Source organism: Lissotriton helveticus, chromosome 5_1 (genome assembly GCF_964261635.1).
Source record: "Lissotriton helveticus chromosome 5_1, aLisHel1.1, whole genome shotgun sequence".
NCBI classification, from domain to species: domain Eukaryota; kingdom Metazoa; phylum Chordata; class Amphibia; order Caudata; family Salamandridae; genus Lissotriton; species Lissotriton helveticus.
Genome location: NC_136065.1, coordinates 386,619,224 through 386,647,205, shown reverse-complemented (window position 1 = coordinate 386,647,205; position 27,982 = coordinate 386,619,224). Strand labels below are relative to the sequence as shown.

The following is a 27,982-nucleotide window of genomic DNA, read 5'->3' as shown; positions in this document are numbered from 1 at the left end:
ATGCTGACTTTGTATTGCACTTGCTTGAAACTTTGAAAAGTTGCATGTACTGCGTTGAAGTTTTAAACCTTTGAAAATGTTTCTGTATTTATGAAAGCGCTTATTTTCACGATTCAGTGCATTAAATGTCAGTTTTCACTGCTTATAGCCATCTGGTGATCAAGGGAATTTGTGTGCCGAAGCACATTGAGTTTGTTTTTTTTGCAGAACAACAACGTATTTTTGGAGAAAACATTCTGTTGGAGTGCGTGTGTCTTCTTTTGGAAACCAGTGGGAGTCTTTGGTATTTAGTTCTGGTCTCACACCCGATCCTCCACCGATGCCAAGGGGACGAAGGTCATCGAGTAGGCCATCAGAGCACAACTCTCCAAGTTCATAGAAGCAAATCACCTCCTAGACTCATCTCAATCTGGTTTCCGAAGTAACCACAGCACCGACACACTGCCTTCCTCGCCAGCACCGATGACATCCAAGCCCTCCAAGACCAGGGAAAAACAGCAGCCCTGCTCCTCCTGGACCATTCGGCCATCTTCAACACCGTCTCTTACCGCAACCTAAGCAAGAGACTCCACGACACCGGCATCAGCGACAAAGCCCTGGACTGGATCCATCCCTTCCTCACCGGTCGAACACAGTGAGACAGACTACCTCCGTTCCTTCCAGAACCCACGGAGATCAGTAGCAGAGCACCCCCAGAACTCTTCCCTGAGCCCCACCCTCTTTAACGTCCACATAGCCCTGCTCGCTGCCATAGTCTGGAACCATGGACCCAATATAGTCTCCTACGCAGACGGCACCCAGCTGATCGTCTCCCTCACTGAGCCCACAATCGGCAGAAACAACTTCCACAACAGGATGAAGGCCGTCACCACCTGGATGAGAGACAGCTGCCTCAAGCTCAACTCAGACAATACTGAAGTTCTCATCCTGGGGCCCGACACCTCCGCTTGGGAAGACTCCTATTGTCTGCAGAGTTAGGCCCCTCACACCCGCCCCACGGACCATGCACGAAACCTCTGCATCATACTGTGCTCCTCGGTCACTATGAAAAACCAGATCAATGCCATCTCATCATGCTTCCACACTCTTCGTCTGCTTCGAAAGACCTTCAGATGGATCCCTACTGAGGTCAGAAAGACGGTTGCCCACACACTCATCAGGAGCAGACTCTAATACGGTAACACACTCTACGCAGGCGTCACCCAGAAATTTCTCAGGAAACTACAGAACATTCAAAACGCCGCACCTAGACAGGTCCTCAACATCCACCGCCGCAGCCACATCTCTATACACCTACAAGAACTCCAGTGGCTCCCAGCCAACAAGAGTCACCTTCAAGCTCATCACACGCCTACAAAGCCCTCCACGATGCCAGACCAGCATACCTGAACCACCGCCTCTCCTTCCACGTACCCACCAGACACCTCCCCTCCGCTCAACTGGCGCTGGCCACCGTACCTTGGATCCGCAAAACCAGGACCAGAGGAAGATCCTTCTCCTACCTTGCCGCCACATCCTGGAAACACCATGCCTCTCCACCCTAGACCTGGCTCTTCAACAGAACCTCAGCTCCCTATTGGACTTGCAGCCCCCACCCCCCTCTAGGCGCCTTGAGATCCATACAGGTTAGTAGTCGTGCTTTACAAGTGCACATTGATTGATAATCTGAATTTGCTTTCATTTGTTCAGCCTTGACCCCGATTAATGGTACTACGCTGTTCTCAGTGGAGTCATTGCATATATATGTATATAATTGTGCTGTATGTATGTGCACTTAGTACTGTTTTTATTTATTTGTATGTTTTCAGCCCTGACGAAGTTCCAACGGGAACGAAACGCGTTGACTGAGGCCTTTTAAATCTTAAATTAATAAAGGATTGATTTTCTGCTATTTCACAACGCCTTGTACTTCTTACTTTTGGTGCACCATCCTTTTTTTGCATAAGTTGAGATCTGTCTCCACAGTGGAGCGCTGGTGTGGCAAGCTCCGGATGTGATGTGCACATAATCAATACCCATGAGTGTACTCCGAAACTGATGTGCTTAACCTTGGTCAGACACACTATCCGTTTGTTTCTTAACACTACGCTGGAGTGAAGTTGATGAATTGCTTTGGTGAACGCTGAATGCAGGCAGCTTGGGCCCCGATAAATCGAATGTGGGTTGGAGAATGCATGCTTGGCATTTTCGGACTGGGGTAAGTTAAAAAATGTACATTTCTATGCTCCCTTTTCAGTAATGATCAAGCTGTGGAGACTATATATCTGATGCCATCCTTTGCCGATATTACGTCATGGTTTGAAGGAAATGGTAGCTTTATTTACATTTGAGGCATCCAGCCGATTTCAGCACACACATCCATTAGATGTGGATATTAATGGCGGCAATGATGGAAAATAAGCATAGGGAGGATGCGGATAAGCGGTTTGATTTACATACATTTGATACTCATTCTGTAAGAGACACTGCTGACTCAGGATCATGTATGGCCCTATCCAAGAACAATCGTGGGACAAAGTGGAAAAGCTATATAGAGAATAACTGTCTAAAGGGTGGAAAGCTGTTTTGCTGCTGAAATATATTGAGAGTGGAAGAATCCTAAAGGGACTAAAAATCTTCACTGTTCCAACCTACCTAAATCCTGATCGTGACATGTTGAAGGAGTGGGCGGTAAACTCACATGAATGCTCACTCAGTTGCGTATATTGGTTGAATACGTATGGAAAGACAAGAGCAAAATTATTGCTGAGAATGAATTGGTAGTTACAGAATTAAGATAGATTGTGGATCAGAAAGAATATGATATGTAAATGGAGTAGTAATTGAAAATAATGGAGACATTGGAGGAAGAAAACAAATTGAAAAACCAAAGAAAGTTCTATCAGGATTATTTTAATGGTCAAGTGTTTAATTTTTCCCAAAAATATGACGCACCAAGGAAAGAGGAGAAATTTGTGAGCAATACCTATATACAGTGAGGAAAGTCAAGAAATGTACTTTTAATGGAGATGGTAATATATACCAAGAAGTGCAATACAGTTTGTTATTCTACGATTCTTGTAGTTTCCACCTGCTATTGCCTTCATTTAGAGCACATACATCAGTGGCATGCCAATTAAACGATTATCTTCAGAGCTGTGTTAACTACAGGGAAAATCTCCACATGCACGGCTCCCTCAATTATATAATTTTATATATATATATATATATATATATATATATATATATATATATATATATATATATATATATATATACATATACATATACATATACATATACACACACACACACACACACTACGTAGATTTCAAAACTATGCTCTGCACAGGCAAAATATTTTTTTTCCCATCTGTATATAAAAGCATTTATATGTATAAATCTTCTTAACCTGCATCGGTAACTTGTTTCGAAGTCTATATTAAAGATTGGTGTTTGGCATTACCGCAAACCAATCGCCAACTCAGAATAGATTGCATAGTTTTTGCATTGGGCTGATGAAGATAATCTAGTGCCCTTATGGTTTGCTTTCAAAGTTTGTTTTTGCAACCTCTGTAGAATGGGGGAAGGGTGATCTGGAGGCCATTCACTGGTTAAAAATTGGTAGAGAGCAGGCCAATTTTTCAGCGTGATATTCCAATTTCTTTTTCTCTAGGTCGTCAACATCTTAAGACATTCCAAAAGACTCAACTGCATCGACGTTCAAAAAACAGACTATGAAGAATTATTATTACATCCTTTTTTTATAGCACGGCCTAATCACCAGTCTTCGACACCATGGCATAGTGTACCCTAGGAAATTCTTTCCAAATCTGAAATTGAATTGTCATGATCTTGCAACTTAGGAGACATTACATTTCTCAAACACAATTGCTGCAAACATCCACTAATGAAACAAGAAAAAAAAGACCTCACCTTATTAACGCCCTTCGTGAATCAAATTCTGGGGTTGCAGACCCTGGAGAAATAGAAGATGGTGGCTGCTGTAATGCTGAAAATCGGTTTGTGGCACCAGGTCGAAGAGACTCTGTAAATGATTTTCAGGAATTTGTATAGTTAGTTAAAAAAAAATAGGGACTCCACATTGCTTGCTTGCTGCGTGGAACATATTTTGTTGTTAAAGTTGTAAACAGGTGCCAATAAGAAGAGACAGATAAGGTAGCTAACCAAAGAGCACTACAAATGTGCTTTTTCCTGGAGCTAGTAGATCATCTTTATTTAATTATTGGGCCCAAATGCTTCAATGAACCACAATTTTAATTAGAAAAAAAACATTTCCAACAACTGAGACAGCTACTCAGTCCTGAATTGGTGAAACTAGCAATGGAATTTCAGTAAGGAATTGAATGGACCGCAATACTGCCATCAGGCATTCTAGATAATGTAGTACTGGCCCCCTACAGGTATCTGTGCGTTCTATTTCAGAACCTCCAACTAGGCCACCTACATAGTTTAGGTTCACATCAACTCATGTGAGCACTAATCTAGAACTATAGGCATTTATATGTATGGTCAATAACACATGATCCCACTCTGTTGCAGCCCTTTTTCCTGTTTTGGTGCCCAAAGATGCATGCCCTCCAGTAAGAGTGAATACACAGTTTTCTTTACTTACCAGGATCACCCACTTTGGCTCCACCACTGCTCCCCTTTCCCCAGCTGTCAAACTGAGCTTTGGGCACAAGCTGGATTTTGTCATCTATAGTAGTCTACAAGACAAGACACACAAAGCAGTCAGCGGGATTTCAATTCTGAATTATGTCAGGCAGTATTTTCTACCTCCATCCTTTACAGGCCTACAGCTCAATGTCCAACAAACAACATGTCTAATTAATCTGACTGTGCATTCAATTGTGGATCTATGCCACGTGCTGGTTTTGAAATATTGGAAATATTGCTGATTCTTAGGACTTATCAAATTTTAATGAGTGCATTTGGTGGTAGAACTGTAGTCCAAGTTCTCTCTACTGAAATTATTTAATCCAACAAAGTAATGTCTCCATATTACCATATCACAGGAAACAGTGATCAGAAAGGCATGGATAATGTTACCAAAAGGCCACCAATAGGTCAACAAAACTGGAGCAGCACCATTGTCCACACAATAATTGTTCACAATGGTAATGAAATTATTACAATGGTCATTGGGTACAAAGCCTAATTGGCCCCATTAAAGAACATTCTGTCCTAAACATGGTTGCATTTGCTTCATCTTCGTATTCTAACTGTTCAAGCTCCCTGCAAACAGTAATTTTGAGACAAGTCTTTTTTTACCCATCTCTCTTAATTTTGATTCAAACAGAGGGAGAAATGCATTCAGTTTACCCAACATTTAAACTATCTGACTGAGAAAAGAGCACAATGACCAAATAACACTCCACCCCTAGACAGGATTAGCACGATGTGTTCAAATAGTAAACAACGGTTGATCAACAAAGTTTGAAAAGACAGGTCTCACTTTATCCACCTCCCACACAGTGCTAAAATTTTCATAAGAAACAGATGTAGTGCCCTCAAGCGAGGTAGACTCATCCCTGGGGAGAGTTATAGATGTGATGGAGGGAGGCATTGAGATTGGTAGGGCACCAGTGACTCCCATATAAACTGGAAAGAATTCTGTGGAATTAAGAGGGGCGCAGCTAGATGTTCCATAGCTGCAAATACAAGGCATCAATGGACGGGGGATCTTTCTTCCAAAAAATAAGTCAAGGTTTTCTTAGGTGCACTTGGACAACTCCACATCAAAAAGCGATCTTGTAAGCCAGGGCATTGAAGGCTTAATATTATAAAGGAGAATTTAGTAAGCAAAGGGTAGCCCAAGATTGACTTCTTACTCATAGCCCATGTGCAGAGTAAAGTCGAGGTCCCTGTTGGACCGTGAGGGTCACCCAAAGCTCCACCCCCATAAAGGTCAAAGGTTACTGCCTTTACCAGGAGTTAAGTAGTACAAGCGCAGTGTTGAAAAGTAGGAATTAAAAGTATTTTTTTACCTGCTCCACTGGAGTGAGGCCTACAGGCAAACTCAAGTAAAGTTCTGCGGCAGTTTGCTTAACTCACTGCTCGCCTGCATCAAGTTAGTATGTAGTGGGTGCGGTATATATGTGTGCCTGTCAATCGTACAATACATGGATGACTCTGGGTTCCATTTTGGGAGACCCTGTGCTGTCTGGAGGAGCATGAGGAGGTAGAGGATTTTCCTCCATACAGATATGTAGATTGCTGCATTCCCAACAGCTGAACACATGTTGAAGGACGAAAGATCCAGTTTCTTCAGTACAGTTCAAAGGGTGCTCTTTGATTCTGAGAAAGGTCACTGGGAAGGGGGCCTGGGCACATCTTAAGAAGGAGATGGGGCTGATAAGTAAATCATAAAGAGTAGGGATGGGGCACTGGGGTAACCTTTTGATGTACATATCACTGTAACCGTCCTCCAGGTGTGAACCTCTAGTCACTCACATGGCCTGTGTTGTGAGGTTATCAGATTTGAAGTAGCTCTGGCTGTTACAGACTGCTTTCCAGAGTAATGGAAGAACAGAGGACTGGGCACTACAAAGGGAAGCACACCACCAGCATAAACGTCAAAGGCTCAGACCTCAAAACACATTTGGTGTCTGAAAATAAGACTATAAGAAGGTAAGCTTGAGGTCCAAAAACTGATCAACTGTCAAGCAGCCAATTGATCTGTATGTCAAAGATGAGAAGCTCTCCAAAACCGATACCTCTAACCTGGACTTGGGGCTAAGGTCTGCCAGTCTCACAGCTGGGCGAGGGGAAATCACCCAGGGAAATCCAAGACCACCTAGCCTAGTGCACCAGTGCCTGCCTGCTTGTCAAGATCAGTGAGCCCTGTGAGGAAGCGGAGAATGGAAGGAGGGAGCAGGGTCCAGTGGGGGATCCTAGTGAGTGGATTCCATAGTGCGGTATGAGGAAGTGGCTGCTGTACCAATCAGGCCAGATTGTAGTTAAAGTCGACGACCCCGAATGCCAGAAGGGCCGCTGTGAAGAACAAGTTACTTACATTCGGTAACAATACGTCTGTTAAGAAACATAGGTTAGTTATAGATTGCTTACCTTATAATTACCCCAGGCGTCAGACTGGTTCAAGAAAGCTTTTTTTTCAGCAGTACCCCTGCGCGATGGAAGGTGGCTTCGGTTAACTCCTCATTCGGCGTTGGCGTCATGATGACATCGCGTAGCTACAGAGACACCTCCCTTGCGCGCTAACATCAGTTCTGTACACGACTTTCCATGCCAGAAGTGCAGACCCATGCAAGGCACTGACCACATGTGCACACAACCAGGGCCCTTAAAGGAAGTCCTTAACCCTAGAAGTCAGTTTGCAGAACGGGGAGGATGGGAGGGGCGGTAAGGAATCTATAACTAACCTATGTTTCTTATAGATATATTGTTACCAAAGATGAGTAACTTGTTTATCTAATAGAAACAGTTATAGATTTCTTACCTCATAATAGATACCCCAGCAATACCAACCCCGGAGGTAGGTCTGCGAACTAAGTTCACACCAGAAAGTCCTGGAGAACAGAACGACCAAAGAAGCCATTTCTCTGGACTTGGCTGTCCAGGCAGTAGTGAAATGAAATGAAATGAAATGATAGTAGTGTTTGGTAAACGTGTGCAGCGATGCCCACGTAGCTGCCTGACAGATGTCACTTAGGGGGACTCATCGTCCCAAAGTAGTGGTAGCTACCGTCGCCCTGGTGGAATGGGAAAACAGTCCCACTGTCCCACTGGAGGCTCCTTCTTTACCAGAGAATAGCAGGCTTTGATGCACAGAAAGACACCTGGAGATAGTCCATTTGTGCATGGCCCAACCTTTCTTAGCGCCCACGTAACCAACAAAGTACTGGTCGTTCACCCGGAATGGTTTGGTGCGATCCAAGTAGAAGGAAAGTGCAAGTTTTGGATCCAGACGGTGGAGCCTCTCTTCCTCTTTTGAAGGATGCGGAGGCAGAAAGAAGGTGGGCTAAGTGATGGTTTGCCATGTGGAAAGAAGTAACCACCTTGGGAAGAAAGGAAGGTCTGGTTCTGAGGACAACCTTGACTGGATGGACAGCCAGAAAGGGAGGCTTGGAAGAAAGAGCTTGTAACTCATTCGCCCAGCGTGCAGAGGTGATGGCCACCTAAAAGGCAGTTTTCAAAGTAAGAAGCCTAAGAGGACAGTTATGTAGCGGCTCAAAGGGAGATCACATAAGGTAGGTAAGGACAAAGTTCAAGTCCCACTGAGGCATTACGAAGGGTACAGGAGGAAAGAGATGATTAATGCCCTTAAGGAAGCCATTTACAACAGGGGACTTGAAAAGAAAAGGCTCATCAGAAAGCCGAACAAAGGCTGAAATGGCAGAGCGATAGCCCTTAAGATTGCCCAGAGCAGAGCCCTGCTGGGCCAAAGAAAGGAGGGACAAGAGAATCTCAGAAAGGAGATTCACAGCCTTTGCTGTGTCCCATGCCCCAAATTTGTTCCATCTTCAGGCGTATACCATCTTAGTGGAGGGATGTCCGAATGAGGTCGCACACTGATGGGACGAGCAGTGTGCGACCTCATTCGGACTTGTTATTTATACAGGCTCCCTTGAGCCGGTGGAGGTGACGACCTCGAGACAACGCACCTGCGCGCCTTAAGAGGTATCTGGACCTATGAATATTTTCGGCAGCCAACGCAGCAACCTCGTGCACACGCCTAATCCCTGCTGATGAGCGTTAATGAACGCGAAACACCTGTCCAGGGATGGCAAGCACACCAGTGAACACCCTCAAGACTTTAACCTCGGGTAGAAGCGCACCCGCTGATACCGACTACATCGACCATCATTCTCGGGGGTCACACGCTGATGGGACGAGCAGTGTGCGACCTCATTCGGACTTGTTATCTTAGTGGAGGGATGCCTGGCTGCCAAGATAACGTTGCAGACTTCGGGAGGCAGATCGAACTATGTCAATCTCCACGCAAGGAGGTGGAGGCTAGAGAGGTTCGGGTGGAGGACCGTCCCCTGCTGCTGCAACAGAGGATCCTCCCGAAGAGGCAGTCTGATCGGAGGATTGATGGCCATGTTGAGGAGCTCAGGATACCAGACTCTTTGTGCCCAGTCCGGAGCCAAAAGAATGACTTGGCCCGGTTGCGCATGATCTTCTTCTGCACTCTGGGCAGAAGTGGTATAGGCAGAAATGCGTATAGAGGACCTCAACTCCACCCGTGATGAAAAGCATCGTCTAGGGAGTGTTGCCTTGGAAATTCCAACGTGCAGAACTGCTGACATTGCGCGTTCTCTTCGGTGGCGAATAGATCTAACCAAGGCTCTACCTACGGCTGAGGGAGACCTTGCACCACCTCTGAGTACAGACACCATTCGTGAACTATCATTCACCTGCGGCTGAGTTCGTCCGCCCCGGCGTTCAGAGAACCTGCCAGGGATATGCCCTGCTGTTCCAGCCGTGTCCAGAGGTGGAGGGCCTCCTGACATAGGGTCCACGACCCAACTCCGCATTGTTTGTTGCAGTACCACATGGCGGTGGTGTTGTCCGTGAACACCTGCACTACTCTTCCCCGGACAGAGGGAAGGAATGCCTTGAATGCAAGACGAATCGCCCGAAGCTCCAGAAGGTTGATGTGGAGCCTGGACTCTGCCTCTGATCTCCACCTCCCCCACTGTAAACTCTGGTCGAGAAAGGGAGCGGGATCTGCCGCCGACCCAATCCAGGTTCGTTAGCCACCACTGCAATTGATGTGCAGTGTTCTCCGAGATCTGGATGCAATCGGCAGGTTCCCCTGATGTTGTGCCCACTGGAACTTCAGGTCCCACTGCAGAGTCCGCATATGCCATCTGGCATGGTCCACCAGCTGGATGCCGGAGGCCATCAGGCCCAGTAGCAGGAGGGTCATCCTGACCGAAACCCGGGCTAGAGGCTGAAAGATCGGAATCATACACGAATATCCCAGACACCCTGTTTGGGAGGGTAGACCCGAAACTGCGTAGTGTCCAGAACCGCTCCAATGAAGAAGAGCTTCTGAGAAGGAATCAGGTGTAACTTCGGCATGTTGATGAAAAACCCCAGCGAATGCAGGAGGTCAGCCATAGTCTGGAGGTGGGAGACGACAGCCTGGGGCGAGCCCGCCTTCAACAGCTAGTCGCCGAGATCTGCGCAGATGAGCAGTGACCACCGTCACTTTCGTGAACACCCGAGGGTAAGGCCGAAGGGGAGCATGGTAAACTGAAAGTGCTTGTGGTCTACCGTGAACCGTAGGTAACCTGGTGGCCAGGCAGTAGTGTCTCGCGAACGTGTGCAGCGAGGCCCACGTAGCTGCCTGACAAATGTCCTGCAAGGGGACTCCTCGGCCCAGGGCAGTAGTAGTCGCCGTGGCCCGAGTGGAGTGGACCCTCAGCCCAACAGGAGGTCCCTTTTTAGCCAAAGAGTAACACGCGTGGATGCACAATACGATTCACCAAGAGATGGTCCGCTTGTGAACCGCTCGTCCTTTCTTAGCGCCCACGTAACCAACAAAGAGTTGGTCATTCACCCGGAACTGGCGTGTGCGATCCAGATAGTAAGAGAGCTCACGTTTTGGGTCCAGACGGTGGAGCCTCTCTTCCTCTTTCGAGGGAGGCGGAAGAAGGTGGGCAAGGTGATGGACTGCCCGATGTGGAAGGCTGTGACTACCTTGGGCAGGAAAGAGGGTCTTGTCCGCACACAACCTTGTCCGGATGGACAGAAAGGAAAGGAGGTTTGGAAGAAGGAGCCTGGAGCTCACTCACTCTCCTGGCAGAGGTGATGGCAACCAGGAAAGCAGTCTTCAGAGTAAGAAGACGGAGAGGACAGTTATGAAGTGGCTCAAAGGGAGCGCACATCAGATAAGTAAGTACAAGGTTCAAGTCCCACTAAGGCATCACGAATGGAAGGAGGAGGGAACATGTGTGTGATGCCCTTCAAAAACCTATTTACAATTGGGGACTTGAACAAAGATGGCTGATCATGTAGCCTTAAGAAGGCGGAAAGGGCAGAAAGGTAGCCCTTGATAGTGCCCAGAGCAGAGCCCTGCTGGGCAAGAGAAAAGAGGAAGAGGAGAACCTCAGAAAGGGGGGTAGAGAGTGGATCCACAGCCTTTGCTGTGCACCATGCCACAAATATGTTCCACCTGCAGGCGTATATCGTCTTTGTGGAGGGACGCCTGGCTCCCAGAATGACATTACAGACTCCAGGTGGCAAGTCAAATGGCCTCAACTCTCGCCGCTCAATCTCCAAGCTTGTAGGTGGAGACTGGACAGGTTCGGGTGGAGGACCGTCCCCTGCTGCTGCGACAGAAGGTCCTCCTGAAAAGGTAGAAGAATCGGGGATCGACAGACATGCTGAGTAGCTCTGGAAACCAATATCTTCGTGCCCAGTCCGGAGCCACAAGGATAACCTGGGCCCGGTCGCGCCTGAACTTCTTCAGCACTCTGGGCAGAAGTGGTGTAGGCGGAAAGGCGTACAATAGACTGCAACTCCACTCGGGACGAAAAGCGTCTCCGAGCGAGTGCCACCTTGGAAATTCCAATGCGCAGAACTGATGACCGCGCGTTCTCTTCTGTGGCGAATAGATCTAACCAAGGCTGTCCCCACTGCTGAAAGAGACCTTGCGCCGAGTTCAGATCCATCATGCACCGACGGCTGAGTTCTTCCCGCCCTGGCGTTCAGAGAACCTGCCAGGTGTTCAACCACCAGGGTCAGAGGCGAAGAGCCTCCTGGCATGGGGTCCACGACCCCACCCCGCCCTGTTTGTTGCAGTACCACATGGCGGTGGTGTTGTCCGTGAACACCTGCACTACACTCCCCCGGACAGAGGGGAGGAATGCCTTCAGTGCAAGACGGATCGCCCGCAGCTCAAGAAGGTTGATGTGGAGCTGGGACTCCCCCGGAGACCAGAGGCCTCTGATCTCCGCCTCTCCCATGTGGCCCCCCCAGCCCTGGAGGGACGCGTCCATCACAACTACGTGCTCCGGTTGGGGTAGGGAGAGGTATCTGCCGCTGACCCAATCGCGGTCCGTGAGCCACCTCTGCAACTGTCTTGCAGTGCCCTACGAGATCAAGACATGGTCGGACAAGTTGCCCTGATGCTGGGCCCACTGAAACTTCAGGTCCCACTGCAGAGCCCGCATCTGCCACCAGGCGTGATGCACCAGAAGGATGCAGGAGGCCATCAGCCCCAGAAGCCGCAGCGTCAACCTGACCGAGACTCGGGAAAAAGGCTGAAAGATCGGAATCAGAGCCTGAATAACCTGAACCCGCTGTTCGGGAGGATAAACCCGAAACTGCGCCGAGTCTAAAACCGCTCCGATGAAGAGGAGCTTCTGAGAGGGACACAGGTGTGACTTCGGCACATTGATGGAGAACCCCAGCAGGTGCAGGAGGTCGGCCGTAGTCTGGAGGTGGCTGACGACTGTCTGGGGCGAGCCCGCCTTCAACAATCAGTCGTCGAGGTAGGGGAAGACTGAAACCTCTAACCTGCGCAGATGAGCTGCGACCACCGCCATCACTTTCGTGAACATCCGCGGGGCGCTGGTAAGGCCGAAGGGGAGCACGGTAAACTGAAAGTGCTCGTGGCCTACCGTGAACCACAGGAAACGCCGGTGGGCCGGCAGGACGGGGATGTGAAAATAAGCGTCCTGCAAGTCCAATGCTACCATCCAGTCTCCAGGGTCTAGGGCAGCTAAGACCTGAGCCAATGTCAGCATCTTGAACTTCTCCTTCCGGAGGAAGCTGTTGACGTTCCGTAGGTCCAAGATAGGGCGGTGGCCCCCTTTGCCCTTCTTGGGTACCAGATAGTAGTGGGAGTAAAAACCACACCCTATTTCTGGCCCAGGAACACGCCCGATGGCCCCCTTGGCCAAGAGGGCCGTAACTTCCTCTTGCAGAAGTTGCAAGCGATCCCCCGACAAGTGGTGGTATTGCGGTGGCATGGCTGGAGAGGTCGCCTTGAAGGGGAGGGAGTAGCCCCTTCGGACGATTTGCAGCACCCACATGTCCGACGTGACTGCGCCAGTGGAAGTGGTGATGGCGAACCCTGCCCCCCCACTGGCGTCACATGGGCCTCAAAGCACGGACTAGGAGGGTTTTGAGGCGGCTGCTGTGTGGACTGGCCTCGCGGTTGTCCCCAACCGCCGCCACGGCGGTTTCCATGGCGGCCACCGCGCTGTGGATTAGCCTGCGGTGCATGGCTGGCAGCACGTGTGGTGGCACCCCTTCCTTGGCCACGAAAGGAGCGAAAGGCACCCGTTTGCTGGTGTGGGACCGAGAGGCCCAAGGACTTGGCCGTAGCCCTGGAGTCCTTAAAACGTTTAAGCGCATGGTCTGCCTTGTCGCCAAAGAGGCGACGGCCATCAAACGGCATGTCCAGAAGGGTGGCCTGGACATCAGCCGAAAAGTTGGCGGTCCTCAACCAGGCGTGGTGTCGAACCGCCACCGTCGTTGCCATCGCTCTGCCCAGTGAGTCCATGGTATCCAGCCCACACCGGATGGAATAGCGTGCCGCATCTCGACCCTCCGCAAGGGCTTGGGCGAGTTTAGTCCGGGCCTCCTCCGGACATTGTGGCAGCACGTCCTCGACCGTGTCCCACAGAGTGTGGGTGTAGCGGCCCAAGAGGCATGCGGTATTGACTGACTGCAGTTCCAAACTCAGGGACGAGAACACCACCTTACCGAATTGTTCGTACCTCTTTGATTCCCGATCGGGCAGAGCCGTCGGGAATGCGGTCTGGGAAGTAGAGGCCTGGATAACCAGGCTCTCGGGGGTGAGGTGGGTGGACAAGAAGCAAGGGTTGCCCGGAGCCGGGCGGTAGCGTCTGGCCACGTTCCTATCTACAGGCTGACCTGTGGCGGGCTTGTACCAAGTGCCCAAAAGAACGTCACACAAGGCCTCATTAAACGGCAGCGGAGACTCAGTGGAGCTTGCCTGCGGTTTAAGGACCTCAGTGAGGAGGTTAGTCCTCACGGCCGCGACGGGAAGCTCTAGGCCCAATCACTTGGCCGCCCGCGTCAACACTACACTGTAGGCAGCCCCCTCCTTCGTAGCCACGGTTGGAGGGGAGACAAAACCAGTGTCTGGCGAAGTGTCCAGGCCACTGGCATCCCCAAGCTCTTATGTCCAGTCCTGTTGAGACTGGCACTCCTGTGCCAGAGGGTCCACAGACCCCTCCCAATCACCCTCGTCCCCCATCACCTGAAATTCAGGTTCAACGGATGGGGCGGTTCGTGGAAGTAAAAGGCTCCATACGACGTCGCGAGCGGCGCCCAGTGGCGCCGCTCCGCCGCCGGAACGGAATCAAGGGTAGGATTGGGGACGGCGGCGCTGGGGGCGACACCCTAGGGGCTGGAGCCGGTGAGGTCGACCGCCGACGACCCGGATCCGGATCCAGTGAGGGCCTGCGGCGCCGGGACCGAAATCGCCGGCGGCCGAAGCAACCGACGGCGTCGGAGCCGAAGCGCCCGTCCCGCTAGGCACTCCAGCCGGGACCGCTGGGCCCGAAGGCGCCATGGAGCCCGGCGGAGGAGGGAGAGACCTCATGGCCATGAGGTACCGCTCGACCTCCTCTGGCGTCGCACCGTGCCCAGGGACCGGACGGTATGGGGCAGGTGGCGACACTCGCAACTCTGTCGGAGCCGCGTGGGTGGTGTCACCCGAACCCCCGGACGCATCGCGCGAGTATCGGAAGAACGATGACGCCTTTCCAACCTCTCATGCCTCTTACCTGAGGACCTAGATCCTGAAGACCGATGCCGACTCCCGGAGCTACGAGGGCTCCGACCCCGCGACCGGTCCCTCGACCTCCTGTGGGACCGGGACCTCGAACCGCGCGGGGCCGACTGCCGGAGCTCAAGCCGCTTGCGAGACCGCTCACGCCTAGCCTTAGACGTCAGGGCATGGCAGTCGGAGCAGGTTCGGTCGTCGTGGTCTAGGCCTAGACACTGAAGACACCGTCGATGGGGGATGGTAACCGACATCATGCGGCCACACTTGGAACAGGGTTTGAACCCGGGCATCCCTACCGGCACCGTAAGAGTTGTAGCGACTCAAGAAAAACAGATCAAAAGATCAAAAAAGTTTAGTCAAAAAGTGACTAAGGGGTAGAGCTTCTCTGGATCTGCACTAGCTGGAACGGAAAAAAGAAGAACTGACGTCAGCGCGTGAGGGCGGCGTCTAAGTACTCCGGCGACGTCATTCCGGCGCTAACGACGCAGACGACGGATGCGGAGCCGCGGACTACGCCTACCGACGCGCAGGGGTATTGCTACGCAAAAGCTTCCGGATCCAGTCTGACGCCTGGGGATATTCTAAGGTAAGGAATCTATCACTAACGGGTCTCTTTCAGATACTGTATGTATGTGCAAATGTAATGGTAATTTTCGATTGAACATACGTGGTCTGTACTAGCAGTGCACTATCATACAATGCATACTCCACTCTGTGGCACTCCACTTTACACTACTCCTCTCCACAACCCTATACACCACTTCACTCTACAACAAGCTGCTCCACTCTGTGCCATGCTCTCCACAGCATGCCATGCCATGCCACAGCACTCCATTGAAAGACATTCTACAACACGGCTCACCACTCCACACCCCTCCAATCTACGTCCGTCCACTCCACTCCACTCCACTCTAATCTACCATACTCTAATCAACCCCATCTACCCCACTCTTCTCTGCTCCAATCTACCCCACTCTTCTCTGCTCCAATCTACCCCACTCTTCTCTGCTACAATCTACCCCATTCTTCTCTGCTCCAATCTACCCCACTCTTCTCTGCTCCAATCTACCCCACTCTTCTCTGCTCCAATCTACCCCATCTTCTCTGCTCCAATCTAACCAACTCCACCCTACTCCAACCCATCCAATCTAACCCACTCTACGACATGGCTGGCCACTCCACACCGCTCCAATCTACGTCCCTCCACTCCAATCCAATCCAATCCACCCCACTCCACTATACCCCACTCCACTTCAGTTTACTATACTCTAATCAACCCAATCTACCCACCTCTACTGCACTACAATCTAACCCACTCTACTCCAATCTACCCAACTGCAACCTGCCCAATCTACCCCACTCCACTCTACCTTTCTACAATCTACCCCACTCCTCAGTACCCCAATCTAACCCACTTCACTCAAATCTATCCCCCTTCAATCTATCACACTCCACTCCAATCTAACCCACTCATCCCCCTTCTGCCCCACTCCAGCCAAGCCCAATCTAGTCCGCTCGACCCCACTCCACTCCAACCTACCCTACTCCACTTCAAACTATCCCACTCCAATCTACCCCCATTTTAATCCACCCAATCTACCCCACCCCAACCTACCCCACTCCATTCAATTCTACCCTACTCTAACTCACCCAATCTACCCTACTCCAAGTACTCCAATTCCACTCCAATCTTCCCCCACTCTACCACAAAGCTTCCTCAGCGTCAAGCAACAGCAAGATAGCAGGAATATCACTTTTATAATTTTTTTTGACCAGATTAACTATTATTCTTATATCATCAAGCGTTTGCCCATTGCCGTCCTTTAATAAATTCAGAGTTAACTGTATAAATCAAACCTGGGAGGAGTGGTTCCAATTGTGTGGCTACAATTTTTGCGTATATTTTAGCATCTAAATTAAGAAGTGAGCTTGGCCTATAGGAGGCCTAGTGGGCAGTGCCTTTCCTATTTCGAATCAGTGTCCACGGTGACAGGTGGTGATTCTGCCCCCTGCAGCTCATTGCTCTCTAGTTGTTCCATCATATTCCCCCATAGTTTTAAGTTGTGGTCTGCATGTTCATCAGTATAAACTAATCTGGGTGGCTTGAGTTGGGCCCAGTGTTTGGTTAAGCGCCTCTTAGCTAGTATCAATCCAAGGAGGGCAAATCTGTGTCTCAATTTATTCTCTCTTTTGGGGTCCGGAAGCACACCCAGTTAACTGAATAGTCCAACTGTGAGTGCGTAACTCCCCGAATTACTTGTATCACCCTCTACCAGTACTCTTGCAATCTACAACGCTCCCAAGTCATATGTAGGAAAGTCAACGGGATTTTCCAGCATCTGATGCATGCACACGGATGAGCTGATTCTGTGTAGCAGTTGCAGAATTAGATAGGTGCAGTGCAGGTAATGCCATTGCGTTAACTTGAACAACGCGTTACTGGCCACTTCCATGGCATGGGCACAGGCCCGCGCCCATTCGCCATCTGTAAGCAGTGTGGGAAAGTCTGCTGCCCACCTGTCCCTTGTTACCATCATATCTATGTGCCCGCCCCTTTCAGAGCTTTATAAATCTGGGATATCGGGCCTCAACAGGATCCAGAGTACAGTAACATCATCAGCATTGTGATTCCACTGGTTCCGTGGGAAAATCTGTCCAGATCTCCCATGCTCTGAGGGACAACTTAGAATATTGCAAAAACAGACTGGGTTGCATCTGAAACAAGTCATGCGCTTCCCCCATAGTTATAAAAGTGCTGTTTAAATAAAGGTCCCTAGCCACACTACAGCCACCCTCAGTCCACTGTGTCAGGTCCATTGATGCTGGTATCTGCAGAAAAGGTGCAGCCACTGAAAAGGAATAAACCTTTAAAAAAAATGCTCCACGCAACATAAGGGTGACTGCCAGCTCCTACGCTTCAGCTACCTGCTGGACAACTAACAGTCACTTGGAATTCTAGTGTCTCGCATTAAGCACATCGGGAGGTCCGCACTGTCCCTCCACCAAAGCAACTATTTCTTCTCCCCATTCGCTCCTTCTGCGCACTACTGTGATGCGTATTGCAGCTTTCCAGCTATATAACACATCTGCAGGTTTGGGAGGCCAAGTCCCCTGCGCTTCGGGTCCAACTTCAATGAGGAAAATGCTACTTACCAGTAAGCATCTGTTCTTGGCATGTAGAGCTGCAGAGTCTCACACTGAGCATTAGATCGCCACCTGGTGTTGGGCTCGGATGATTGCATGTTGTTGTCGTCTTGGAAGAAGTCTTTGTAGTCACAAGATAAATGAATCCTCCCTTGGACAATAGTGCGCATGGGCATCGACTCCATCCTTAGATTGTTTTTCGCCATGATGGGAAATGATGGAGTTAGTAGAAAAAAGAAGGGATGTCCATGCGTGTATATCTAAGAAAGACAGAACTGGAACAGATACAGGTCCCAGAGAGGCGGTGGGTGTGTGAGACTCTGCCGCTCTACATGCCAAGAACAGATGCATACTGGTAAGTAGCATTTTCCGTTCAAGGCATATGAGCTTCAGATCTCACACTGAGCATCGATTATACAGCAGTGTCTCCCCTAGCGATGGTCACCTGTATCGGTTGCAGTAGTTTGAAAGAGAGTTTTGAGGACAGCTTGGCCTACAGCAGCTTGCTGCTTGGCTTGCACATCAACACAATAGTGTTTAGTGAAGGTATGTGTTGTAGACCATTTTGCTGCCTTGCAGATGTTTTCTAGGGGAATGTTCCCTAAGAAAGCCATGGAGGTTCCTAGTTTGCGTGTGGAGTGCGCTCTAGGAGGAATTGTAAATATTCGTTTTGCTTTTTGAAAGCATATTTGTATGCATTTTACAATCCACCTTGCAATTCCAGCTTTAGAAATGGGGTTGCCCTTATGTGGTGGAGAGAAATCTACAAACAATTGTTTTGTTTTGCGAATGGATTTGGTCCTGTCAATGTAATAGAAAAGGGCTCTCTTCACATCTAGGGTGTGTAGAGCTCTCTCTGCTACATAGTCTGGGTTTTGAAAAAACACTGGCAACTCTACTGATTGATTTAGATGAAAAGGAGTAATGACTTTAGGAAGGAATTTGGGATTTGTTCTTAGGACCACTTTGTTACGGTGTAATTGTAAAAAATGGTTCTTGTATAGTGAAAGCTTGAATCTAACTCACTCTCCTAAGAGAGGTAATAGCAACAAGGAAAGCGGTTTTCCATGTGAGGAATTGCAGTTCACATTTGTGTAAAGGTTCAAAAGGGCGTCCCATGAGCCTGGTAAGAACAAGGTTTAGGTTCTACACTGGAGAGGGTGGTAACCTAGGAGGAATGATTCATTTTAACCCTTCCATAAATGCTTTAATTGCAGGCACTCTAAATAATGACAGAAGTAGTCTAATTTGTAGATAAGCAGCAATGGCTGCAAGATGTTGACGTATAGATGAATATGCTAGATTACATCTTTGTAAGTGCAGAAGGTAGCAGATGATATTCTGGATGCAAGCATCCAGTGGATCAATTTGAATTTTGGTGCCGTAAATGGCAAATATTTTCCATTTTGCAGCATAGCAAGCTCTATTAGTAGGTCTTCTGGTTTCCTTAATGATATTCATACAGTCTGGTGGCAGGTTAAGGTAACCAAACTCTAAGACTTCAGGAGGCAGATCGCCAGATTCAGTTGACTTGGATCTGGATGTCTGATGTCTCCATGGTTCTGCATTAGCATGGATGGTGTCAGACACAGTCTTTGGTGTGGAACCAGAGAGAGTTCTAGCTGCGTTGTAAACCACAGTTGGCGTGCCCATGTGGGAGCTACTAAGATCATTTTGAGAGACTGTTTTCGTAGCATGCATACTACTATTGGTATCAGTGGGATTGGCGAAAAAGCGTATTCATATCTGCCTGACCAGTTCATCCATATCGCATTGCCTTTGGACAGTGGGTGTGGAAACCTGGCGGCAGAGGTTGGCAATTTTGTGTTTTCGTGTGTGGCAAACAGATCTATGTCTGGATGACCCCACTTGTCAAAGAATGGTAGAAAAACTTGCAGATGTAGCTCCCATTTCTGAATCTGTTGTGTCTGTCGACTTAACAGATCTGCTATCTGATTGTGAACTCCTGGAAGGTGTTCCGCTAGTAGGAATATTTTTTGTGGAATGGCCCATCTCCAAATGTTCTGTGCAAGTTGGGACAGCTGCAGAGAATGTGTGCCTACTTGTTTCTGGATGTAGTACGTGGCTGTCATGTTGTCTGTCCGGATCAAGACAGCTTTGTTCTGTACATGTACTTGGAAGGATTTTAGTGCTAGGAATATTGCTAGCAGCTCTAGGTGATTGATGTGGAGCACTTTTTGTTGAGTGGTCCATCTTCCCTGAATTGTATGGTGTAGGAGATGGGCTCCCTATCCTGTCAGGGATGCGTCTATTGTAAAGACTATCTGTGGAACAGGTTCGAGGAACGGCCGCCCTCTGCACAAGTTTTTGTTGTTCCACCACTGCAGAGAGCGATGTGTGCAGCTGTCCACCAACACCAGGTCTGTATGCTGTCCTTGAGCGTGATTCCACTAATGTGCTAGACATTCTTGCAATGGGCGCATTTGCAGTCTTGCATATGGTACAATAAAAATGCAAGATGCCATCATGCCTATTAGTTGCATGAACACTCTGGCTGGGAGAGAGTGTTGGTTTTGAAACCTTGTGACTAAGGCTTGAATGCTTTGTAACCTGGCTGGACTGGGCTAAGCCAGAGCTGTAGAGAGGTTTATTGTAGCCCCTAGGTATTGATGTAGATGAGAGGGCTGGAGATGCGACTTGGTGTAGTTGATTGAAAATGCCAAGTTGTGCAATGTTTGAATTGTCTGAGATGTGTGTTGGACACACTGATTGAATGACTTGGCTTTTATGAGCCAATCGTCTAGATATGGGAAGACATGGATTTGTTGTCTTCTGAGATGTGCTGCTACTACTGCTAGGCACGTTGTAAACACTCTTGGTGCAGTTGTGACCCCGAATGGAAGGACTTTGAACTGATAGTGTTGTCCTTCCAGTACAAACCTTAGATACTTCCTGTGAGAAGGATGTATGGGAATGTGGAAGTAGGCGTCTTTGAGGTCTAGTGTAGTCTGGAAATCGCCTTGAGGCAACAATGGGAGCACTTGTTGTAAAGTGATCATATGAAAATGATCTGAGTGTATATACAGATTGAGGGGCCTGAGGTCAAGAATTGGTCTTAGTGTCCCGTCCTTCTTGGATATTAGGAAATACAGCGAGTAAACCCCTGTCCCTTGATGTTGTAATGGAACTATATCTATTGCGTCCTTTTGAAGCAGTGAGAGAACTTCTTGCTTGAGCAGCGTAAGATGTTCTGTGGACATTGGAAGCTGTTTGGGTGGTATATGTGAAGGGGTAGCTGTAAGTTCTAGGCAGTAACCATACTGGATAATCTATCTTACCCACTTGTCTGTTGTGATGGAATTCCAGACAGGTAGGTACTGGGTTAGTCTACCCCCGACAGGAGTGGAATGCTGTTGGGGGAGCTGAAGGAAGTCACTGTTTAGTGGTGGGAGAGGTTTAATTGTTGTTATTACCTTGACCTCTTCCCTTGTTATTGTTTCTTCTGTAGCCTCCTCTAAAATATCCTTTATTGGAGGATGTTCACATATTGTTGTTGAAGGAAGCTGAATTGTCTGCTCCACTTTGTTTGGAGCCTCCTCTATAGAAGGAGCGACGAAAGGAGCCTCGTGTTTGTGGGGACTGCAAAGCTCCGATAGATTTGGCAGGATCCGTGTCCTTTTTCATCTTTTCAAGTGCTGTATCTACAGCTGGGCCAAAAAGCTGCTGTTGGTTAAATGGCAGATTTAAGATGGTAGGTGGTCTTGCTTAAATCCGGAGATGCTTAGCCATGCATGGCGTCTAAGGAGGACACTAGTGTCTGCTGCATCAAGTGTGCACTTGATGGAAGCATTAGAAATTAGCTTACCCTCTTGGATAAGGTCATTTGCTTGTGCTTTATATTGGTCAGGCAGATGCTGTAAGAGTGTTTCTAACTGATCATAATGGGCCTGTAGTATCATGCAAGAAGGGCTTAAATATTAGCTATGCGCCATGTGTTGCTGGCTTGGGCAGCTATTCTCTTGCCTGAAGCGTCTATCATTTTTGACTCTTTATCAGGTGGTGGCGCTTCCCCTGAGGTTTGTGAGTTTGATCGTTTTCTAGCGTTGGAAAAGACTTGGGAATCTAAAGGTAGCTGTCCCTTAATGTATGCAGGGTCAGCAGGAGCAGGTCTATTTCTTTTCTATTCTGGGGTTATGATCCTAGCATGTACAGGATCTTTAAACAATTTGGTGCATGCTTAATGACACCTTTGATCATTGGCGATATTTGAACTGACTTTTGGGATTGTTCAAAAGTGTCTAATAAAAAATCCTCTTCTGCCTCATCTGAGTGCATTGTGACCCCATGATGGATGGGAGCTGTATTGAGTAAGTGTCCAAACCCAATATTATCTTCTGGATGAGATGGTTTGGATGGATATGGTTGTGGATCAGGAATATCTGGTACATCCTGTGTGATTGGGTACTCCCAGTCAGGTGGATCTGTTGGGTAGTTAAAAGGGTCATTTGGGTCCTCCCCTCCCCCCATAATATCATAATCATCATTATGAAGAGGTGTATGTTGTGGTAAAAAATGAGGAGGAGAATTTTGAGGAGGTGAAGGAAGAGGATGTGGAATAGAGGGAGATATAGGAGAAGTAGGGTGCATGGGTGATGTGGCAGAGTCCTTCTTTACAGGCACTGGAGGTGGAGGGGCTGTATCTAACTTCCTCTTCCTGTGTGGTAACGTAGAGACATGTCCTGTTTCTGGGTCAATATATATCTTTTTCCGTGTAGGATCAGGGTGAAAAAGCTCCTATTCCTCAGGAACGTCTTTCGGTAGCGATTTTTTCGGTTCAGAGCGTGGTTGTTGCTTTTCTTTGTCTTTAGCCTTAGGAGTTGTGTTAAAGTCCTTTGGCATAGCTCTTGGCTCCGAAGATCTTGGCTTTGGAGCCGAAGCTTATTTTGTCGGCTTGGAAGCGTCGGAAGCCGGCTTTATTATTTTCTGAGCCGTTTTGTCTTTCGGAGTTACATCCGAACCCAGTGGCGGAAAAAACCACTCTAAGGATGGAGTCGATGCCCATGCGAACTATCGTCCAATTAAGGAGTCACCTATCTCATGACTACAAAGACTTCTTCCAAGACGACAACAACATGCAATCATCTGAGCCTGACACCAGGTGGCGATCTAATGCTCAGTGTGAGATCTGCAGCTCTTATGCCTTGAACCTTTAGTTTCAATCTACTTCCTTTGCCTGGCCATACTAGGGACATCAGGAGGCAATTTAATTTGGTGAACATGGACGTCAGGATACTATGAAGTGATTTCTGTGAAATATATCGGCATCGAAGTAGCAGTACCATTTTGCTCAGGGCCACCCCGCCCATCAGAGACACTGGTAATCAGTTCAAGAACTGGAAGGAAGCTTCTAGGTTTTAACTCACCCTGCCCATATTCAGCTGATAGCAGTCTACCGAAATGACACTGCTTCCACTGCATCTCTGGCACAGGGAGATCAGCGGGAGCCCAACCCTCCAGAACCGCTAATGGGAAGAAAATTATTTTATGCTTATTGACATGCAGTCCAGACGGCCTGATCGAAGTCAGCCATGATCTCCAATAAAGTCTCACTGAGCTCTCTGGTTTGTGACCTACACTCATCTATGTCCCGTCACAACTTAATCACAAGGAGCTCCCTCGCTAAGGCAAAAAGAAGCAGTGACAGGGGGCATCCTTGTCTTGTGCCTCTCTTAATTGATAGGGAATCAGAGGTCTTATTTCTAGTTCAGACCTGCATCACAGGCTGGGTATAAAGTAGTGGTACCCAGGATAAGAATAGCGGCACCATTCCCATTCGTCTCAGCATCTTTCAAAGATACTCCCTGTTCAAAGTATCACATGCTTTTTCGATATCCACGACTACAAATGCAGCTTCCAAGACTGTATCCGGTAATACGGAGTGTGGCACGTGGGACAGCCTGCTAAGATTTTTCGGTGTACCTCAGCCAGATATGAAACCACACTGGGTCTCTTGTACAGGGTGATGTATTACCCTGCGTAATCTGGTTGTAAGAACTTTTGACTGCATTTTTGTGTCTACTCCTAGCATAGACAGTGGTCTATAGGAACCAGGGACCGCCAGGTCTCCATCCGGCTTACGGATAATGACAATCTGGGCTTCTCTCATGGACTGTGGGAACACCCCCAAAAGGCTGCACCTCCTGGCCGGCGGGGCACCAGCAACTATGAACATACCTAATAATACGCTACCAGGAGTCCATTAGGGCCAGCGCCTGTGGAGTGTCATGTCCCAAACAGTGTCATGTCCCAAACAGCCTCCTTCAACCCCTTCCCTCTGAGCTTCTCCTCCAGCTCCCTACCCTATGCTGCTGTAAGGCAGATAAGTAAGAGTCTGTCCAGAAAGCCCCAAACATCTACCAAAGGGTCCTGTGTCGCCTTGCTATAAACTGCCAAGTGCCCCCGCAGCAAGGAATTGATGCCCAGCTGTATCCAAACTATGGTCCCGTAGTCTCAATGACAAAATCATCGCAGGAGGGCCCTCCCTATTTAGGAACCATGCCAGGAACCACCCCGTCTTGTCCTCCTCTCTATGTAGATTTTGCTGGTATTCACGCCAGACACGGCAATCCAATCTGTCCCACCGCTCCCCAACCCTCCTTTGGGACACTGGTAGCTCATTCTGTCCAGCTCCCACTACATGTAATTATCAATGACCTTCGTGAGGAACAGTGTGATGTATCTGGGCGATCATAATAGTCCCAGCATACTGAACTCGTCATTTTGGTTCGTGGCGGTGCACAGATATAGGGGGAGCGACACAGCGCTCCCTGGACACAGCCACTTTCCAGTAAACACATTAAAAATATATTTAGATGTATTAATCTCCTTTGTAAGAATACACTTGATATCCTCTACACCAGGGAAGCGGGTTTTTCCCTTCGTACTTTCCTTAAGCCGCAATACTTCCCTTGAAACCACAGAATTAGGTAAACTTTGAATCACTGCTAAAGAGCTAAATCAGCTCTCGGGGGAGGGAAGTATAAACAGAGCTAAACTGCAACCCAAAAGTTCACTGTATGTGATTCTACTTCTTGTCTCACATAGCTCGGTATGGTAGGAATCAGAATGAATAACTAAGTCGTGACTTGGCCCTAATAGCGTTTTGTCTCTGTCGCCTTTTACAGTGTTTCTCCAATGAAATTAGTTGGCTACAGTCTGGATTGGAATCATTGCTTCCTTCAAACTCACTTGGACTCCTTTCCGCGTCAGATATTTAAATGTTCAGGATTAGTGGGCTTGATCTCTGCTGGTAAAATGGTCATTTTTGCTTTGCCAATCAAAGGAGATGGAAAATGGAAATGTTCATTGATATTTTACATTGTCTAGTCACAATCTGTCCATAATTGACCTGAACACTTGTTGTGGAAGGGTAGCTGGAGCAATATAGTTACAACCTATCAGAGTTCATTTTTATGCAGGAAGTTTTCACCTTTAGAGTGCTCATTGTGTCTTCAAATGTAATTATTGCAGACTCCATTAAAATCATGTACATGACAACAGAGTCAAAATTGTTCTGCAATACGTTTACTCTGGCGTTATTCCGATCTCAAACTTACAATTTCCTTTGCAAAGTCAGTTCAGAGCTCCTCTCATAGCTCTGTCTTAAAAGCGGGGATAGTTTTTAGTAGACACGTCTTCGTAAGTACCATTTCTAAAAGGGGGTCTGGGGATGGCCCTGCAAGTTATAGTTGTTACAGAGCGACTAGGTGTTGCAGGGCCACAAAAAAAGGTGCTGAAACTCTTATTCTTCTCTTTTTTGGTGGCAAGGATGGATGTTGCTAGGTTAGGTCAAGCCCCATTGGATCTGTAGAACAGAAGTCACATATGTTGAAGGAGTTGCTCCTAGTAGCATAGAGTCACTGTAAAAACAGCAAATTTGTAGTCGGTAAAAAAACCAAGGTATATTAGTGCCACCCAATTCCAACACCGGGAGTCAGAACCCAAACTCCCTTCCCCCGGACTAATAAGTGCTCAATTAGAGGTAGAGGAACAGAAAGCTTAACAGTTTCCTTCACTCATAAGGCTCAAAGGAAATGTCTCAGCAAGACCACAAGTTCAATAAAGGTGGGGTCCAATGGAGCAATTCAATGTTTTTATGGTAGGGGAGATAATGACAGCCTCACCGGTATTTTTGCTGGAGCTCCTCTCCGTTAAAATAAAAAATGACGCCATCAAAAGAGTACGCTGAATCAAGTCTGACACTCCAGTGCCACAAACAATGGGCAGCCCAGCAATCTCCCTAAGTCTCAGTTGAGCGAGGTGCAGCTTTCGATCTACCTGTAGGCCAGCACTTAGTGGGCAGTCACTTCCTCACAACTAGCTTCAGACCCACACCCGGTAGGCACGCCCTCCTCCGACTGCAGCATTGTGGCCACGGAGCTTGTGCATCTCAGCGTCGCCCGCATCGCGGAGATCATCTGGCACCTGGGACCTCTCTGCTGCCAAAACGTTCACCACCGGAAACTGAGCAGGACATAGGTAAGTTAGCGCACAAGGATTGGCGACCCCAGCGAGATTTCCAAACACAAGAAGGACATTGGGATTTTTCTAACGTGGGCAGTCTCAACAATTCACGGTAAAAAGACTGCTGCTCGAGTAAAAAAATCTACTCAAGCGGTAGCAAAATCACCTCGAGAAACTTCCCACTCTGGCACATCACGTGGTTCTGTCAGTGCTGATTTTGAAGTGCGAAACACGCTACTGGTGCTAAATCACAGCATGAGCAGCGAGACATGCCAGTTGGAGGAACTTCCTGGAATATTGCAGAGTTTTCATGTAACTACCCGAATTCTGCGTGATCAAATTCCGTGAGTTCGGTCCACACTTAGTCCAGTTTAGATTTGATAGCATACTGTGTTGCATCTTGTCATCCAATACAAGCTTCTGTAAGGTCTGTCAGATGTAGTGAGACAGTCCGAAGATATCCATCACTTTGTCCCATAATGCGTGTGAATATCTGCCCAGGAGACATATGGAGTTTACTGTTTGGTCAACGTCTCCATTCTTTTTGATTCCTGTCAGGTGGAGTGATAGGGAATGCATTGGGGTTCAAGCAGCTAGTCGATGTATGGAAAGAAGGATCTCCAGAGTGAGATGATGCGATGGAAATTCTGGATCCCCAGGAGCAGGTTTATGTTGCTTTGACATCTGCATACTCGCTGCAGGGCAAGATCCTAGTTTTAACCAGGTGCCCCCCAGTACATCAGTTAAGGCCTCATTAAAGGGGAGCAGGTTAAGGACATCCATTAGAGTATAGTTTTGACTTTCTGGGTTGGTAAGATGAGGTTAAGTATCTCAGCCACCCTTCAAATCACTGTGGCAAAGGATACAGACTCTTCAGTAGCCATGGCAGGGTTTGGTGAGATGAGGCCAATGTCTGATGAGGTGTCTAGACCATTAGCATTCTGTAGGCTATCAAAGCTTCATAATATTGGTTGTAGTTATCCTAATCAAGATTGCCCAATTCGTAATGTGGGGCATAGTCTGGCCAGCATGGGCATACGGTTTAAGTCTGGGTAGTAGAGCATGGGTCACTGAATCCGACAATACAATCTGCTTCCCTTAGGGCATAAGGGACATTGAGATCGGCATCGATTTGCATTCCGGCGGTCATGGTGCTGAGATTGGAGCCCTGGATAGCATTGGGACTGTGTTCGGTGGAGTTGGAATGAGGTCCGCCTCAATTCTAGGCAGAGGCCACAGTCGAATCGAGGATGGATTGGCAGACAGCAAATCGACTAGATGCCTACACATATCCGTGGGGCCCAAGAGGGCTCCATAGGATCCAGTGTGGCTCGAAAAATTTGGTCCATGGCCACCTTCAATGCTGTCCATTTACAGTGCGACCAAAGCAGGACTAGTGTCTGGATCTGTTCCTCAGCTAGGTAACAACTGCCGTTGCGTGACTGAGTGGTGGGAGGAAGGAGACCCAGGTTCAGATTTCTTATGCTTCTTGTGGAACTTCCTCGACTTACTGAAGGGCCCATGACAATGAAGATGCCTGACCACAGGAGTGGCGTCAGGAACAGCAGTGCATGTATAGGAAACTAACCACCTACAGATTGTTTGCTTGGAGGA

At 48.3% G+C, this 27,982-nt stretch overlaps 1 protein-coding gene across 13 annotated transcripts in view; it reads right to left on the bottom strand.

Moving 5' to 3' along the window:
* The window catches only part of EIF4G3 (eukaryotic translation initiation factor 4 gamma 3), a 1,426,031-nt gene that overhangs the window by 275,562 nt on the left and 1,122,487 nt on the right, over nucleotides 1–27,982 (bottom strand). For all 13 annotated transcript variants that reach the window (XM_078642564.1, XM_078642569.1, XM_078642559.1 and 10 more), the window contains 2 exons: nucleotides 4,616–4,709; nucleotides 3,916–4,027 (listed from right to left, as the gene is read on the bottom strand). In XM_078642564.1, coding sequence (XP_078498690.1) covers nucleotides 3,916–4,027; nucleotides 4,616–4,709 — 206 coding nt within the window. The remainder of the gene's footprint in view (nucleotides 1–3,915; nucleotides 4,028–4,615; nucleotides 4,710–27,982) is intronic.